This window comes from Scyliorhinus torazame, chromosome 13, assembly GCF_047496885.1.
Source record: "Scyliorhinus torazame isolate Kashiwa2021f chromosome 13, sScyTor2.1, whole genome shotgun sequence".
Classification (NCBI taxonomy): Eukaryota; Metazoa; Chordata; class Chondrichthyes; order Carcharhiniformes; family Scyliorhinidae; genus Scyliorhinus; species Scyliorhinus torazame.
Window position 1 is genome coordinate 191,148,276 of NC_092719.1, and position 16,679 is coordinate 191,164,954.

General features: G+C 48.8%; 1 protein-coding gene across 16 annotated transcripts in view; it reads right to left on the minus strand.

Moving 5' to 3' along the window:
• The window catches only part of atp2b2 (ATPase plasma membrane Ca2+ transporting 2), a 1,245,322-nt gene that overhangs the window by 411,229 nt on the left and 817,414 nt on the right, over positions 1-16,679 (minus strand). For all 16 annotated transcript variants that reach the window (XM_072472614.1, XM_072472624.1, XM_072472623.1 and 13 more), the window contains one exon: positions 2,212-2,409. In XM_072472614.1, the coding sequence (XP_072328715.1) occupies positions 2,212-2,409 (198 nt within the window). The remainder of the gene's footprint in view (positions 1-2,211; positions 2,410-16,679) is intronic.

Here is a 16,679-nt window from a genome sequence, read left to right on the forward strand (position 1 = left end):
GCTGGACACCAGAGAAATCCCTTTAAATGCTGCCGGATGCTCTGCTAGTGCCTTGATGGACACACTGGGCAGTCGATAACCCCCTGTACCTGAGGAAGTCCAGTGATCAAAGCAAATCCCATTGCCCTATGTGGCTGTGTGGTCCCATCAGTGGTGAACTCAACTTAATCCAATGCCTTCTCACACAGAGCATGTCACCTCCCTAATGCTGCTAATAGCAGTCGGCTGCGAGATGCCAGCGAGGTTGACTTCCGGTCATTGGAAGAAGCCTGAAGCAAAGAAGATCAGTGCCATGGTCACTTTGATGGCTCCTGGCAGAGGATGCTAATGCAACCGGTGAGGATGTATGTGTCCCTCCGCCAGTGCATACACCTCTGCTACCTTCTACCTTGACAGGTGCATCCTTCTGCGCCATTGGAAGTCTGATTCAGAAAGCTAACTTGTTATTAGTTTACCCGATATGGAGAGAAATGTATTTGTTCCCGCACATCCCCTCGTCCAATACCACTGCATGGCTCAAGAACAATGGTCTGCACTTGCTGTGAGAGTGGGTGCTCTTTATCATCATCTCCACATCCAAATAGCTCAGCCCCATCTCTATAATTGGCCTCTCACCTCCAGAAGCAATGTCCCGGCTGCATGGGCCCCCTTGCTTTGCCCCTGTAAGGTGACCACCCCCTCCGGGTGCTCCTGTGTCTGCATAGCTACCTCTACAAGATGTGTGCCTGAACAGTTCTCTGAACCATTCCCTTTTAATGTATTAAATGGACCTGTCTTTGTAACTGCCTCCCTGCGATGATATCACCTCCCACTCAGAGCCGTGGTTGTGACTATTCACAGTCCCAGTGCCTGCAATCAAAAATCACTTTCTGCCCTTATATGGACTCTCAAGTGTCATTTTCATATGGAAGTATTGTACTGTTGCATTCATATGGCTTGCTGGTATAGAAATCACGCCACTTTTCCAAAACAGCTTGGGAGGCGGGACCACATTGAAGAGTTGGCATGCTGGTTGGCACCAATTTGTGCCCTTGCTTGCTTTCAGACTGTCCCACCCAGAGATCTAATATTCTGCCCAGTGGGTGCACACACACGTAGGAGTTTTTATATATTTATTGACAGAAATGCACAGACATATGAAAAGAGATGGATCCTGATCGAACGGCCTTGTCGCGCCTGACTTGGGACACATCAAGGCCGTTATGTCTCGCGAGAGGCCTCTCACAAGATTTGCAATGCTCAGGACTCCTCATGAGATCGCTGGGCGGGATCCAGAAGGTGAGCAGTTAGGCTCACTTAAATATGCCAATGCCTGGGGGACCTTGTCATGGCGCCATTTAGCACTGGTCCACGGCATAACAGCACCTGGGGGGGCTCCCAGGCTATTGAAGGCCTCCGGGTGGGGGGGTCTCCCAGGCTCTTGAAGGCCCCCGGGTGGTCGGGCTCTTGACGGGGTGGTACCCTGACACTCCCACTGCCACCCGGGCACTATGACAGGCAGTGCCAAGATTCTTGAGTGCCAGGTTAGCACTGCCAGGGATTGGGCACAGGGGTGCCCTGCCCTTATGCGGTGCGGTATGGAAGGGGTCAAGAGGCTACATTGGGGGGGGGGGGGGGGGTTCCAGAGATCCAGGTGGCATTTAAACATGGTGCCCCAACCTCTTCCTGTACTGACGAGCTGAGTTCCACAATGCCCACCAACCTGCAGCCACGTAATCGCCAGGGAGAGGCAACACATCTCTCCCACCCCCACGCACCCCACAACGACCACATTGCAATGGAAAACAACCTCCAGGCGGGAGCAGTGAGCACTCAATATATTACCCAAAATTATACCTTCTGTCTGCGGCAAACAGATAAAAGACAGAGACTACAACCTGACAAAAGCAGCCACAACACACAAAATGCAAATTTCCATTTGTCCGCAGCATCAGTACTGTCTGGATATTCATCTTCAGAATCCTTAATGGAGCACAGGCCTGGGATTAAGCACCATTGCATATTACTACTTTAGCACATGGCATCAAAGTAAACTCTTGAAATAAAGAATCTCTACCATATCCCATTTGGCACGATTCACGCAGTCACACAAACCTGGTTAAGAATAAATGTTTTCATCATCTTACTAACAAATATTTATTGCAATAACGCACGTGACATTTGATACATATAGAACCAGATCGGGCACATAAAGAAAAATATTTCACTTACTTTCACTTCTCTCTCCAGGTGGTTGATAAAATGAGAGACCCAAGGATATAATGGCTGCAAGTTCTAGGATGATAAGGGTCACATCTTGTAGCGCTTCCCAGATTAACTGTAAGAAAGTTTTTGGCTTTTTCGGAGGTATAAAGTTTCTACCAAAAATTAGTCTTCTGTTTTCAAGATCTGCAGGATTGCCGGCTAAACCTGTGGAGAAAAAATATAATTGTAACTTAATGAGCAATACTTGTTTAAAAATGTATTCATTCATGAGATGTGGGAGTCGATGTCTGGACATTTATTGTCCATCCTTAATTTCCCTTGAGAAGGTGCTGGTGGGCTTCTCGAACAGCTGCAATCCCGATTGGAACACCCACAGTGCCATTAGGGAGGGAGTTCCTGGATTTTGGTGCAACAACTGTGAAGGAAGATACTGATGAACAAAATACAGCTTACATTGTCAGAACCTAGATGGATACAGAACCGGCTTGGTCATAGAAGTCAGAGAGTAGCGGTGGAAGGGTGTTTTTCAGAATAGAGATCTGTAGCTAGTGGTGTTCCGCAGGGATCGGTGCTGGGACCTCTGTTGTTTGTAGTATATATAAATGATCTGGAGGAAAATGTGGGTGGTATGATTAGTGCGTTTGCGGATGACACGAAAATTGGTGAAGTTGCTGATAATGCCGAGGATTGTCAGAGGATATAACAGGACACAGATAGGAGGAGACTTGTGCACAGAAATGGCAGATGGAGTTTAATCTGGACAAATGCGAGGTGATGCATTTTGGAGGATCAAATCTAGGTATGAATTATACTGTAAATGGCAGAACCCTTAGGAACATTAACATACAGAGGGATCTGGGCGTGCAGGTCCACAGTTCCCTAAAAGTGGTAACACGGGTGGCCAAGGTGATTAAGAAGGCATATGGCATGTTTCATCAGCCGGGGCATTGAGTACAAGAGTTGGGAAATCATGCTGCAGCTATATAAAACTTTGGTTATGCTGCATTTGGGGAACTGCGTGCAGTTCTAGTCACCACATTATCAAAAGGATGTGGAAGCTTTGGAGAAAGTGCAAAGAAGGTTCACCAGGATGTTGCCTGGTCTCGAGGGTGTTGGCTATGAGGAGAGGTTGAATAAACTAGGATTGTTTTCACTGGAAAGACGGAGGCTGAGGGAAGACCTGATAGGGGTCTACAAAATTGTGAGGCATAGACTGGGTGGACAGACAGAGGCTTTTTCCAAGGGTGGAAATGTCAATTACAAGGGGGCACAAGTTCAAGATGGGAAGGGGAAAGTTTAAGGGAGATGTGCGGGGAAGGTTTTTCACACAGAGCGTGGTGGGTGCCTGGAACCTGCTGCCAGAGGATGTGGTGGAAGCAGGCACATTAGCAACAATGAAGGGGCATCTGGATGGGTACATGAATAGGGAGGGAATAGAGGGATATGCTCCATGTAAGGGCAGAAGGTTTTGTTTTTAGTTAGAGCATTATGATCGGCAAACGCTTGGAGGGCCGAAAGGCCTTTCCCTGTGCTGTACTTTTCTTTGTTCTTTGTTGTAACCAGACGGTTAACAATAAGATTTGCTTAACTTTCTGCTTGTGACCAATACTATGAGGCTATACTGTCTTAACCCAAGGAGCAGTCGGAGGAATCAGAGTTTTCACACAGTGGACCAACGTATGAGACGATTTTAACCCGGATTGTCTGGTGGAAACCTGGCAGATGGGCAACTAAATTAAACCAAATTACCTAATCTCCATACAGCCACAAGGAGCTGATGTTCATATTTTAACCTCTTCTTCAAGCTGCTGAAACATAAAGAGCGGAGCTCCCCATTGTAAAAAACGGGACTATATGCGGCCTCGGCCGCGTGTTCCTCATTTAGTCCCCTTATTCAAAGCGAGTGTGGGGAAACACGCAACTAAATGCCTTGCTTGGGGACTTTGTTCCCTTTTGGGAAGATCGCGCCCTAAGTGTCAGCTAAGCCATCCTAGGTCAGGACATAATGGCCTGAGCCTTCCCTGCCCCATGCTCAGGCTTAGAGTCAATGCAGAGAAGGGATCCAGGAAAATAAAGGGTAGGGCAATATGTCAGGATAAGGCCCCAGTCCATTCCTGCAGCCGTGCCCAGGGATGGGGAGGTGGTGGCGTAGTGGTATTGTCAGTGGACTAGTAATCCCGACACCTAGGATAATGCTCTGGGGTCCTGAGTTTGAATCCCACCACAAGGATTGAATTAAATAAAAATCTGGAAATAAAGGTCCAATGATGACATGAAATAATTGCTGATTGTCATAAAAACCCATCTGGTTCACTAAGGCCCTACAGGGAAGAAAATCTGCCGTCCTTACCTGGCCTGGCCTACATGTGACTCCAGACCCACACAGCAATGTGGTTGACTCTTAGCTGCCCCCCACTGAAACGGCCTAGTAAGCCACTCAGTTCAAGCGCAATTAGGGATGGGCAGCAAATGCTGGCCCAGGCAGTGAAGCCCACATCACAGGAACAAATAAAATAACAGCGTTGCTGCCAGATGGGAAGCCATTGAAGCCAGAGACTCCGTGCCACTAAGAGTGAGCCATGTACATTAAAGTTCAGAACCACAGTCGAAACCAATCCATTGTAAAGGTTTCCCCTCCACCTTGATAGATCTACTGGGTCTATAACCTTGTTATTTGATGACTGTGTTCGGACACCTCCATGCTGAGATGCACCCCCACTTCCGACCCACCTCAGCAGCACCAACCTCTCCCAGTGGGGCTGCCAAGGTTTCAGAGCTATCAGCTCTCTGATTGGGTGAGTGCCAAAGTGACTAATTAGGAGGCTATCTCCAGACGGTTGCTCCTCCGGTCTCGTTCCCTGCAAGTGTTGGCCTCAGGACCTCCATTTGGTCCCGATGTTGTGATCCTGTTGCCGGGGCAAATTCCAGCCCAGTCAGTCACAAATTAGAGGCTCATAACAGAAGAGTCAACAATAAAATAAGAGAGGGCGGCACATAGCACAGTGGTTAGCACTGCTGCATATGGCACTGAGGACCTGGGTTCGAATCCTGGCCCTGGGTCACAGTTTACGTGGAGTTTGCACATTCCCCCCGTATCTGCGTGGGTTTCACCCCCACAACCCAAAGATGTGCATTGGGATTGGCCATGCTAAATTGCCTCTTAATTGGGAAATAAAATATTTGGGTACTCTAAATTTATTTTTTAAAACAATAAAATAAGATAAATCCCAATGATTTGGGAAAGGAACGGGGGGGGGGGGGGCGCACAGGGTGCAACCACACAACAACATTTGGAATGAATTGAATAAAGTTCAAAACTAAATGAAGGTACATGAATTGCAAACAACAATTTGCTTTAACGTAGGAAAAGGATTTCCCATTGCACTTCCCAAAGACAGAAAGAACAAAAAAAACATGGACAATATTTCAGTCGATCGTGTTTGGTTCAGAGACCATGGGCGCTGCAAGCAAAGTTGGCAGAAAATAGCGTATTCAGATTTTCTCATTCTCCTGAGGTGTCGCAATTTCAATTATAAGGAACTCAAAAAGCTGCTGCAGTTCCAGTCAGTTCCCCAGGCCGCAGTTTTCGATGCTGCATTGAATCTTTGAAATAACCCATTAAAAACAGACTCCATCAGCATGTCTAAAATATTCTCACAGATCTTTTTGTATAATTAATTACACTTGTGAAATTCTCTTCATTAATAGATATATGCGTAGTAAATAAAGGTTTGTTCAGTGAGAGGTAATGATTTAGGTCACTGTTGAAAACAGCCTGCCAACGTGTAGATCAGAAGTCAGGAAGATCGCAGTGTCTGTGGTGTTTCACTAATTCACTTGGCCCACTCTCAAATTGAAAATGGCTCAAGTGTTTTTGGTCCCAAAATTACATCAAACATGTTCAGAGTTTGACATGAAATTTCCTTTCACATGGCAAAGTTCTCACCGCTCAATAAAGCTCAACAGAACCGGAACATTTCATCAGCTGTAACTAGACCTAACTTGGTTCGCATTGCATTAAGACCTGCCTGAATCTCAATTAAAAGTGCACTCAATTTCCTGGTCGATGTTAATTTGCATAATTATTCATAAGTTCTAATGAGTCTCAGGATGACATCGCCAGGAAAAGAAATCTCTTGAAAAGTCTCATAATGGGTGCAATCAAAAGGGAAGAATTCAGATAACAGGCCCTGAATTCAGATAGTTTGAAACCATAAGATCTGTATTGGCAAACTCAAGGCAAAGGCTGAAGGTTCACAGGAACTGATAAAATTACAAGATATGCCTTCAAAAAGCCTAAAACTCAAAATCAGCAGGTATTACAAATGCTTTGCTGCCTAGGGGCCCACAGGAGGCCACTTTTCTAGAGTACCTACTCTTAAATGGGGTGCCACATTTTCCTGACCGAATTTAAAATGTAAAAGAAGCTCCCAAGGATGCTGCACGGCAGCAAAACCATCCCATTAGCCCTTAAGAATGGTGTAAAAGTAGACAGGATGATGCTGCTCCAATCCCAATTTTCATTTAAAAAAAATTATTGTCCCTCTACTTTATTCTCCTCATCTGACAGAGAGGGGAAGTGCAGCTCTGATAACAACTACTTGGAGACATGGGTACTTGGAGGTTTACTGCTCCGAGTAATTTTAAAAAAAAATTTTTAAATTAATTTAGAGTACCCAATTATTTTTTTCCAATTAAGGGGCAATTTAGTGTGATCAATCCACCTAGCCTACACATCTTTGGATTGTGGGGGTGAAACCCACGCAGACACGGGGAGAATGTGCAAACTCTACACGGACAGTGACCCGGGGTTGGGAGCGAACCTGGGTCCTCAATGCTGGGAGGCAGCAGTGCTAACCACTGTGCCAGTGCCAAGGTGCCGCCTACTGCTCCGAGTAATGCTTTGACTGCTGTCAGTTGTGTTGTTCAATCACCTATACCACAGAATGACAAAATATGTTAATCAAAATCTATGCTGACCTTGAAAGCGTTTCTTTGAGAACACAACGCAGTTCACTTTTCTTTTGATCCAAGGTCAACCAAAATCTGTAAGGCACAGTTAATGAAGGGACTCCTGACTTCTCTTTGCTCTTAAATTAATGCCAGTCACCGTTATTAAATCATTGAGGTCATCAGCATTACAGAGATTGATTCCTAGAGGGCAATTTAAATATTTTATTTCCCAAGATAGATAGACTGAGGGAGGAAATCGTTCCCCAGGTTTCCTCAGGTCATTCCTGCACATTGGAAAAGTGGGACACTGCAGCCTCAAGAGCTGGATTCATCATTCCTTTAGCTGCAATGCAGCAAGATGCTGAACACAGCTAGCACATACATAATAACTCAATTTCTCATTAATCATGAAAAGAGCTGAGAGACTTTTGGGATTCACACTTTATTCCAGGCTGGCCTAATTAATGTGGAACTCAAACCATACAAGGTAGGACATATCCTTCAGTATCTTAAAAAAAATACTTCTAGACTAGTAGAGAATATACTTCAATTTTCTTTAGACGGCAGAAGTCCCACCACCAGGACTGAAAATGGGAGGTGACACTCAGTCCGCATGGATCGATTGGAGCAGAAGTTGGATACACTTCAGAGTATGCAGGTGGCGGAAAGTGTCATAGACAGGAGTTTTACAGATGTGATCACGCCCAAGGCACAGACAGATAGATGGGTGCCCGCTAGAAGGGCCAGGCAGTCAGTGCAGGAATCCCCTGTAGCTGTCCCCCCTCTCTAACAAGGGATATGGACCCCAAAAGTGCAGACGATTTTAGTTTATACAGGCATCATGATCGACGCAGGCTTAGTGGGCCGAAGGGCCTGTTCCTGTGCTTAGTTCTTTGTTTGTGACCCTGTTTCAGTGGCCGGCAGGACCCAGGGCAGCATAATGTCGTCAGTGGCCAATTAAGAGAGCGCCAGGAATCCTACTGTACAATTGAGGACACTGGCTGACCCCCAAAGCGACTGGCTGCTTAATCAGTGCGCTATCAGCTTATCAACCTCAGCAGCATCACCTATAGTGATCGCCATTGCCTAAGCTGCGAGAGAAGGGAGAGGGAACCTCAATGGCCAGAAGCCCTCCAAGGGAGTTCAGATAGGTTGGGGGGGAGGGGGGGGGAAGGCAGGCCCTGTTAATCAAAAATGGTGCAGGAGCACCATTACCATCACGGACCTCCTTCACGGATCATGGAGTGCTGTGGAACCCACTGGGAGGCCTCCAAGTTTCATCATCCAGTATGTGGTTTGATTGGCCTCCCAGAGTGGGGAGCCAGTGAGTGGGATGGGTTGTGGTTTAAGCTGCCATGTTTCAGCATATCCCTCTCTCTACTCTTACCATCAGTCAGGGGACCATCCTTAGTTCAATGAGGAGTGCAGGAGAGCATGCCAGGAGCAGTATTAGGCACCAAAAAGAGGTGCCAATCTGGTGAATCTATACCACAGAATTAAACGAATGCTAAACAGCGGAAGCAGTAGGCAGAATTTAATAATCCCACAATTAACGGATCAGATATAGGTTTTGCAGTCATGAACACTGGAGGTCAAATAAACAGTAAAGCAGAGGAGAAGGCTCCAAAAACCCTCATTATCATTGATAGGGGAGCCCAGCACATCAGGGCATAAGACAAAGGCTGAAGTATTTGTAACCATCTTCAACCAGAAGAGGCAAATTCACTTCAACTTCCTCAATGACCCCAGCATCAAAAATACCTGTCTTTAGCCAATTCAATTTACTCCACATGATGTCAAGAAATGTCTGGACGTACTAAATACCAACCTGGCTTAAAATTATATCACTGTTTTTCACTGTCACTTGGTCAAAATCCTGGAACTCCCTCTCTAACAGCACTGTGGGTGTGCCTACACCACATGGACTGTAGCGGTTCAAGAAGGCAGTTCACAACCATCTTCTCAAGGGCAATTAGGCATGAGCCCAGCCAGTGATAACACTCATTCCATACACTCATCCCATGAATGAATAAAAATAATCAGAAAGCACTAATTAAAATTTCACTGATTAATTTATCACCTGCTCTATTCCATTAATTAATGCTCTGTTGAACGACATATAGAATTGAGATCACTTAGAATTGTCACCGAGTATTCTATTTAAGTAAAATAATGCCCCAGAAATCTTAACACGAATTAAAAAGGGCATTGTCCTTCTTTATTGTCGAGAGTTACAAATTCATTCCAGAATGTCATGTTGAAGTAACATGTTCGCACTGGTATAATAACAATCACATGTCAGGCAATTCGTCTTGATGTATTGTGCCTCAAGTGCCACCATCTTCTATTTCATTACCAGTGTTTGTCATTTGAAAACAGAGGGATGAAAACCGTTAGTATTACCTAAACTAACAGGTCATTTACTTCTCAAGTTGCTTGTTGGGTATCGTAGGAAGGTAGATTATTTACCTCAGTTAAAGCTGTGATGGTTCTTCGAACAAAAGCTCTTCCACACGCCTCAGATCTGATTTCACAGGCCTTATGCCCTACTGAGCATTTGGACATGTAATTCAGGGGCGAAATTCTCCCCCAACGGCGGGATGTCCGCCGACTGGCGCCAAAGACGGCGCCAATCAGACGGGCATCGCGCCGGCCCAAAGGTGCGGAATGCTCCGCATCTTTGGCGGCCTAGCCCCAACATTGAAGGGCTAGGCCGACGCCGGAGGGATTTCCGCCCCGCCAGCTGGCGGAAATGGCGTTTGTTGCCCCGCCAGCTGGCGCGGAAATGCGGCGCATGCGCGGGAGCGTCAGCGGCCGCTGTCAGTTTCCCGGCGCATGCGCGGGAGCGTCAGCGGCCGCTGTCAGTTTCCCGCGCATGCGTAGTGGGGAGAGTCTCTTCCGCCTCCGCCATGGTGGAGGCCGTGGCGGAGGCGGAAGGGAAAGAGTGCCCCCACGGCACAGGCCCGCCCGCGGATCGGTGGGCCCCGATCGCGGGCCAGGCCAACGTGGGGGCACCCCCGGGGTCAGATCGCCCCGCGCCCCCCCCCCAGGACCCCGGAGCCCGCCCACGCCGCCTGGTCTCGCCGGTAAATACCAGGTTTGATTTAGGCCGGCGGGACAGGCAATTTCTGGGCGGGACTTCGGCCCATCCGGGCCGGAGAATTGAACGGGGGGCCCCGCCAACCGGCGCGGCCCGATTCCCGCCCCCGCCCAATCTCCGGTACCGGAGACTTCGGCGGGGGCGGGGGCGGGATTCACGGCGGCCTACGGCCATTCTCCGACCCGGCGGGGGGTCGGAGAATGACGCCCCTGATCTTTGACTTTCCCGTTTTATTAAAGAGTCTGTGTGAGACCTCTTAATTGTCATAACATCCACGCATGTATATAATGAAGTGCAGACAGGCAGTGATTGACACACAGGATGACCAGTAAGCACACAGCACAGTGCAGCCAATCACCAGACAGGACACTACCACTAAAAAGCCAGAGGGCACTAGGTTTCCCGCTCTCTCTGGACCCAGCCACTGAGACAGTCAGAGTCCACGAGCTAGCACAGTGCAAACACCATGCGGTAGCTAGTGAGTCTGGTCAGGCTAGTACAAGGTCTCCAGTCAGTTCAGTATAGTGTCGACCCACAGTTAAATATGTATGTTAGTTCTATCGTTCAATAAAACCGTGTTGGATCTTCTACAGTGTTAGAGGTCTGTTTCTCGCATCGCTGCATCAAGTGCAGTCCACATCGAACTGACCTGCCTAACGCATCATGGTACTACGGAGTGATACTGAAAATTGACGGACCTACCTCGAGTTAATCAGCATTGACCAGCAAGTAACCATCCGGTGACATGGAAAACATCCAGCCTCCTCCACAGCTCTGCATCTCTAGCAACCTCGGCGCAAATTGGAAGCTCTTCAAACAAAAGATCCTCTGGTACATCGAGGCCTCCGACCTCGAAGCAGCATCGGAAGTCAGGAAGATCGCGCTATTTCTCTCCACCGCGGGGGACCACGCCATCCACATCTACAACTCCCTCACGTTTGCTGACGGCGAAGATAAAACAAAATTCAAAACAGTCCTGCTGAAGTTTGACAGCCACTGCGACATTGAGGTGAATGAGAGCTTTGAATGCTACGTTTTCCAGCAGAGGCTTCAGGGTAAGGATGAACCTTTTCAGTCCTTCGTCATCCATCTCCGCATCCTAGCACAGTCATGTAACTATGACTCGACGGCTGATTCCATGATCCAGGATCAGATCGTTTTCGGGGTCCACTCCAACTCCCTTCGGCAGCAGCTCCTGAAAGTTGACCCTCTCTGTCGCTATCGAGACGTGCGTTGTCCATGAGCATGCTAAGAATCGTTACTCCCACATCAGGGTGGCAGAAACTGCAAAACTGGCCTCCCACGAGGTGGAGCGGGTGCAGGCCATTGCACAAATGCAGGGCCTGAGCATCGAGGAGAGTGGCCGTTTCGCGTGCTTTTCCCGGGTCCCTGCGCATGCGCGCCACGACGAGCCCGACAACCCGACTGCGCAGGTGCGTACGTCGACTGTCCGCACTGCGCATGCACGATGGCGCACGGAACGCGCTGACTTCGGAGTCATGACGTGTCCAAATTGTGGCTCCGCCCATTTAAAGTGGCAATGTCCGGCAAAAGGACACCGGTGTCTACAGTGTGTCAAGCTTGGCCACTACGCAGCCCTTTGCAGATCTGCTCCACTGCTCAGCAGCCAGCGATCCCAGCTGCGGCGCAGAACTGTCCGCTCAATACAACAAGGCATGCCAGATTCCGATCCAGACAGCCCAATAGACCCTGATGCTGAGTGCCTCAAGTCCCCATACCGGGTGGGCATCATAACTACACATGCGCTGCCTTCCACCACAACGGCGAAACGCCTCTCGATCCTCAGTGTGGATCCTGACGACGAATGGTCTGCTGTCCTCACAGTGAACAAGGCCCGTATCCGGTTCAAACTGGACACCGGCGCATCGGCGAACCTCATCTCGAAATCTACCCTCGACACCATCCGCGCCAAACCAAGCATTCTTCCACCGGCCTGCTTGCTCCTTGACTACAATGGCGGCGCCATAACTGCCAGTGCCTCGTGTCAACTGGGGGTATCCAATAAGACGATCAAGGCGACGCTGTGGTTTGAAATCGTCGGGCCTGACAGAACATCTCTGCTCGGTGCTCGTGCCTGCAAACTCCTGAACCTTGTTCAATGCGTCCACACCATGTCATCATCACCGGTGACGGCCTCGCCCGATGGAAACTTGCAAGCCGATAGGGCAGCACGGTAGCATTGTGGATAGCACAATTGCTTCACAGCTCCAGGGTCCCAGGTTCGATTCCAGCTTGGGTCGCTGTCTGTGCGGAGTCTGCACATCCTCCCCGTGTGTGCGTGGGTTTCCTCCGGGTGCTCCGGTTTCCTCCCACAGTCCAAAGATGTGCAGGTTAGGTGGATTGGCCGTGATAAATTGCCCTTAGTGTCCAAAATTGCCCTTAGTATTGGGTGGGGTTACTGGGTTATGAGGATAGGGTGGAGGTGTTGACTTTGGGTAGGGTGCTCTTTCCAAGAGCCGGTGCAGACTCGATGGGCCGAATGGCCTCCTTCTGCACTGTAAATTCTATGATAGATGACATCATCACGCAGTACCACAGCGTGTTCGACGGAATGGGCACGCTCCCATACAAATACAAAATCCTGCTCAAGCCAAACGCCACCCCTGTCATTCATGCATCTCGCCGGGTGCCGGCACCCCTCAAGGATCGTCTGAAGAAGCAATTACAGGACCTCCAAGGCCAGGGCATCATATGAAAGGTTACCGAGCCCACAGACTGGGTCAGCTCCATGGGCTGCGTCAAGAAGCCATCAGGGGAGATTTGCATTTGCATTGACCCTAAGGATCTAAACCGCAACATCATGAGGGAGCATTACCCAATACCAAAACGAGAAGAGTTGGCCAGTGAGATGGTTCACGCCAAATTCTTTACTAAGCTCGACGCCTCCAAGGGTTTTTGGCAAATACAACTGGACGCGTCCAGTCGCAAGTTGTGCACGTTCAACACCCCGTTTGGTCGCGACTGCTACAACTAGATGCCTTTTGGCATCATATCTGCCTCCGAAGTATTTCATCGCATCATGGAACAGATGATGGAGGGCATCGAGGGGGTGCGAGTGTACGTTGACAATGTCATTATCTGGTCCACAACGCCCCAGGAACACATCGCTCGCTTCAAAAAGGTATTCCAAAGAATCCATGAACATGGTCTTCAGCTCAACAGGGCCAAGTGCTCATTTGGTCAATCGGAGATCAAATTCCGAGGTGACCACATCTCGCAGCAGGGCGTACGGCCAGACGCCGACAAGGTCTCGGCGATCAACACCATGAAGACCCCGGAGGAAAAAAGGCAGTCCTCTGCTTTCTCGGAATGGTCAACTTCCTCGGGAAATTCACTCCCAATATGGCATCCCACACCACGGCCCTCCGCCACCTCGTCAAAAAGTCGACGGAATTCCAGTGGCTGCCCACGCATGAAGAGGAATGGCGCAAGCTGAAAGTAAAACTCACGACAGCCCCGGTCCTAGCGTTCTTCGACCCAACCAAGGAAACCAAGATATCAACTGATGCAAGCCAGGACGGCATTAGGGCGGTGCTCCTTCAGCGGGATGACTCCTCGTCCTGGGCTCCAGTGGCGTATGCCTCTAGGGCCATGACGCCCACTGAGCAACGGTACGCTCAGATTGAGAAGGAGTGTCTGGGCCTCCTAACAGGGATAGGCAAGTTCCACGACTTTGTTTATGGCCTGCCGAAATTCACGGTAGAGACGGACCACAGGCCTCTAGTCCACATAATCCAGAAGGATTTAAACGACATGACACCTCGGTTACAGCATATTCTTCTGAAGCTACGCCGCTACGACTTCGAACTGGTCTACACGCCAGGTAAAGAGCTGATCATTGCAGATGCCCTGTCTAGGTCCATTATCACACCGCATGAACAAAGTGACTTCATCTGCCATATAGAAGCCCAAGTGCAGTTGTGTGCCTCGAACCTTCCGGCCTCCGACGAACGGGTGATCCAAATTCGTGAGGAGACAGCCAAGGATCCTCTGCTGCAACGTGTGATGCAGCACCTCAACAATGGCTGTCAGAAGGGACAATGTCCCCAGTTCTAGAACATAAAAGACGACTTTACGGTGGTGGAGGGAATCCTTCTGAGACTCGACAGAATTGTAATTCCTCAGAGTATACGTGCTATGGTGCTGGGCCAACTCCATGAGGGTCACCTTGGGGTTGAGAAATGCTGATGCAGAGCTCGGGAGGCGGTCTATTGGCTGGGCATCAGCCAGGACATTGCCGACACAGTCCTCAACTGCCCTACCTGTCAGACGTTTCAGCCAGCTCAGCCCAAAGAAACGTTGCAGCAGCACGAGATCGTGACCTCTCCATGGTCCAAAGTAGGTGTAGACCTTTTCCACGCCAAGGGGCATGACTACGTACTCCTGGTCGACTTACTTCTCCAGTTACCCAGAAGTAGTGAAACTGTCTGACCTCACATTGAAGGCGGTAATCAAAGCCTGCAAAGAAACGTTCGCCAGGTATGGGATACCGCTCACGGTAATGAGCAACAACGGTCCTTGCTTTTACAGCCAGGAATGGTCTGACTTCGCACAGTCCTATAACTTCCGTCACGTTACTTCCAGTCCCCACTACCTGCAGTCAAACGGGAAGGCCGAGAAAGGGCTCCACATTGTAAAGCGGCTGCTGTGCAAAGCTGCAGACTCAGGCTCCGACTTCAACCTGGCGATGTTGGCATACAGGGCGACCCCACTGTCCACGGGATTGTCTCCAGTCCAGATGCTCATGAATCGCACTCTGAGGACCACAGTTCCAGCCATCCACGTTCCCGACCTTGACCACCTCACGGTCCTACAGAAAGTGCAACAGTCACAGGCCCAACAGAAAGCCACGTACGATGCCCATGCCACGGATCTGCCCGAGCTGGCCCCAACTGATCATGTTCGCGTACAGTTGCCTGAGGGCAGCTGGTCAGCAACAGCTGTTGTGCTCAAACAAGTGGCCCCAAGATTATTCCTTGTCCGCATGGCTGATGGCTCCCTGCTGCGGCGCAACAGACGGGCACTGCGAAGAGTTCCACGCCCGCTACCTGACCGGCGTGCCCCGCCGCCTACAATGCCTCCTCTGGACGTACCCTACCACGATGCCACCGATCTACCAGCAATCCTGCTGGTCCACGCGCCCACCGCGATGCCAGCGATCCCGCCTCTCCAAGCGCAGGCGGCTCCAAATCCGCCTCTGTGGCGATCAATAAGAATTCGTTGCCCACCACAAAGACTAAATCTATAGACTGAGCTTTTGTACATTTTTGTGACTTCACCACTTGGACCTCTGTAAATATTGTTTTGTTTGCCATGTATGTGCACTATCGCAACCTTCCTATGTATATACGTTCATTTAGACATCTTTCTGTTTATAGTCAGGCACATATATATATATATATATATTTATAAGCATCCACACCTTATTATTTATTTTCAAACAAAAAAAAGGGAGATGTCATAATATCCAGGCATGTATATAATGAAGTGCAGACAGGCAGTGATTGACACACAGGATGACCAGTAGCCCCACAGCACAGTGCAGCCAATCACCAGACAGGACACCATCACTATAAAGCCAGAGTGCACAAGGTTTCCCGCTCTCTCGGAACCCAGCCACTGAGACAGTCAGAGTCCACGAGCTCGCACAGTGCAAACACCATGCGGTAGCTAGTGAGTCTGGTCAGGCTAGTACAAGGTCTTCAGTCAGTTCAGTATAGTGTCGACCCACAGTTAAATATGTATGTTAGTTCTATCGTTCAATAAAATCGTGTTGGATCTTCTACAGTGTTAGAGGTCTGTTTCTCGCATCGCTGCATCAAGTGCAGTCATCACCGAACCAACCTGCCTAACACATCATTAATATCTTCACAAAATGGAAAAGTGAAATAGCTACTATGAAAAATTCATGATAGAATGTGACTTCTAATAATAGAGTATTCAAGTAAGCCAAGATCATACATAGTGCGTACACTGCAGGATTCTTCGCATAGTACTGCCAGCAAAAGGCAAGCTTCTTTAACTAGCTGTTATAAAGATTTCACATAAAACCTTTCCTTTATGACCAACTTGACTTTAATTACTTTTTTCTGTAAGCCATTGCTTTCAGTCTCTCTGATCACAATAAAAACTGTCAACTTGAACGTAGATGGGCAGCAGGAAGTATATTAATCAGAATTCCACCACCATGGGCCTGAGATTTCACCACTTGATTATTTTTTTCATTGTTGCATTTTTCAATGTTACGAAGGAGCTGTTGATCGCGTGAGTATTCCCGTCCTGGGGGATTATCCGATGGACCACCGATTTGGTTGGATACATTGATGTCCAACTCTGCCAAGCTCCTCTTTCCTCCTGCTAACAATGACTCGCCCATATCCTCCCTCTTTTGTTTTTACAT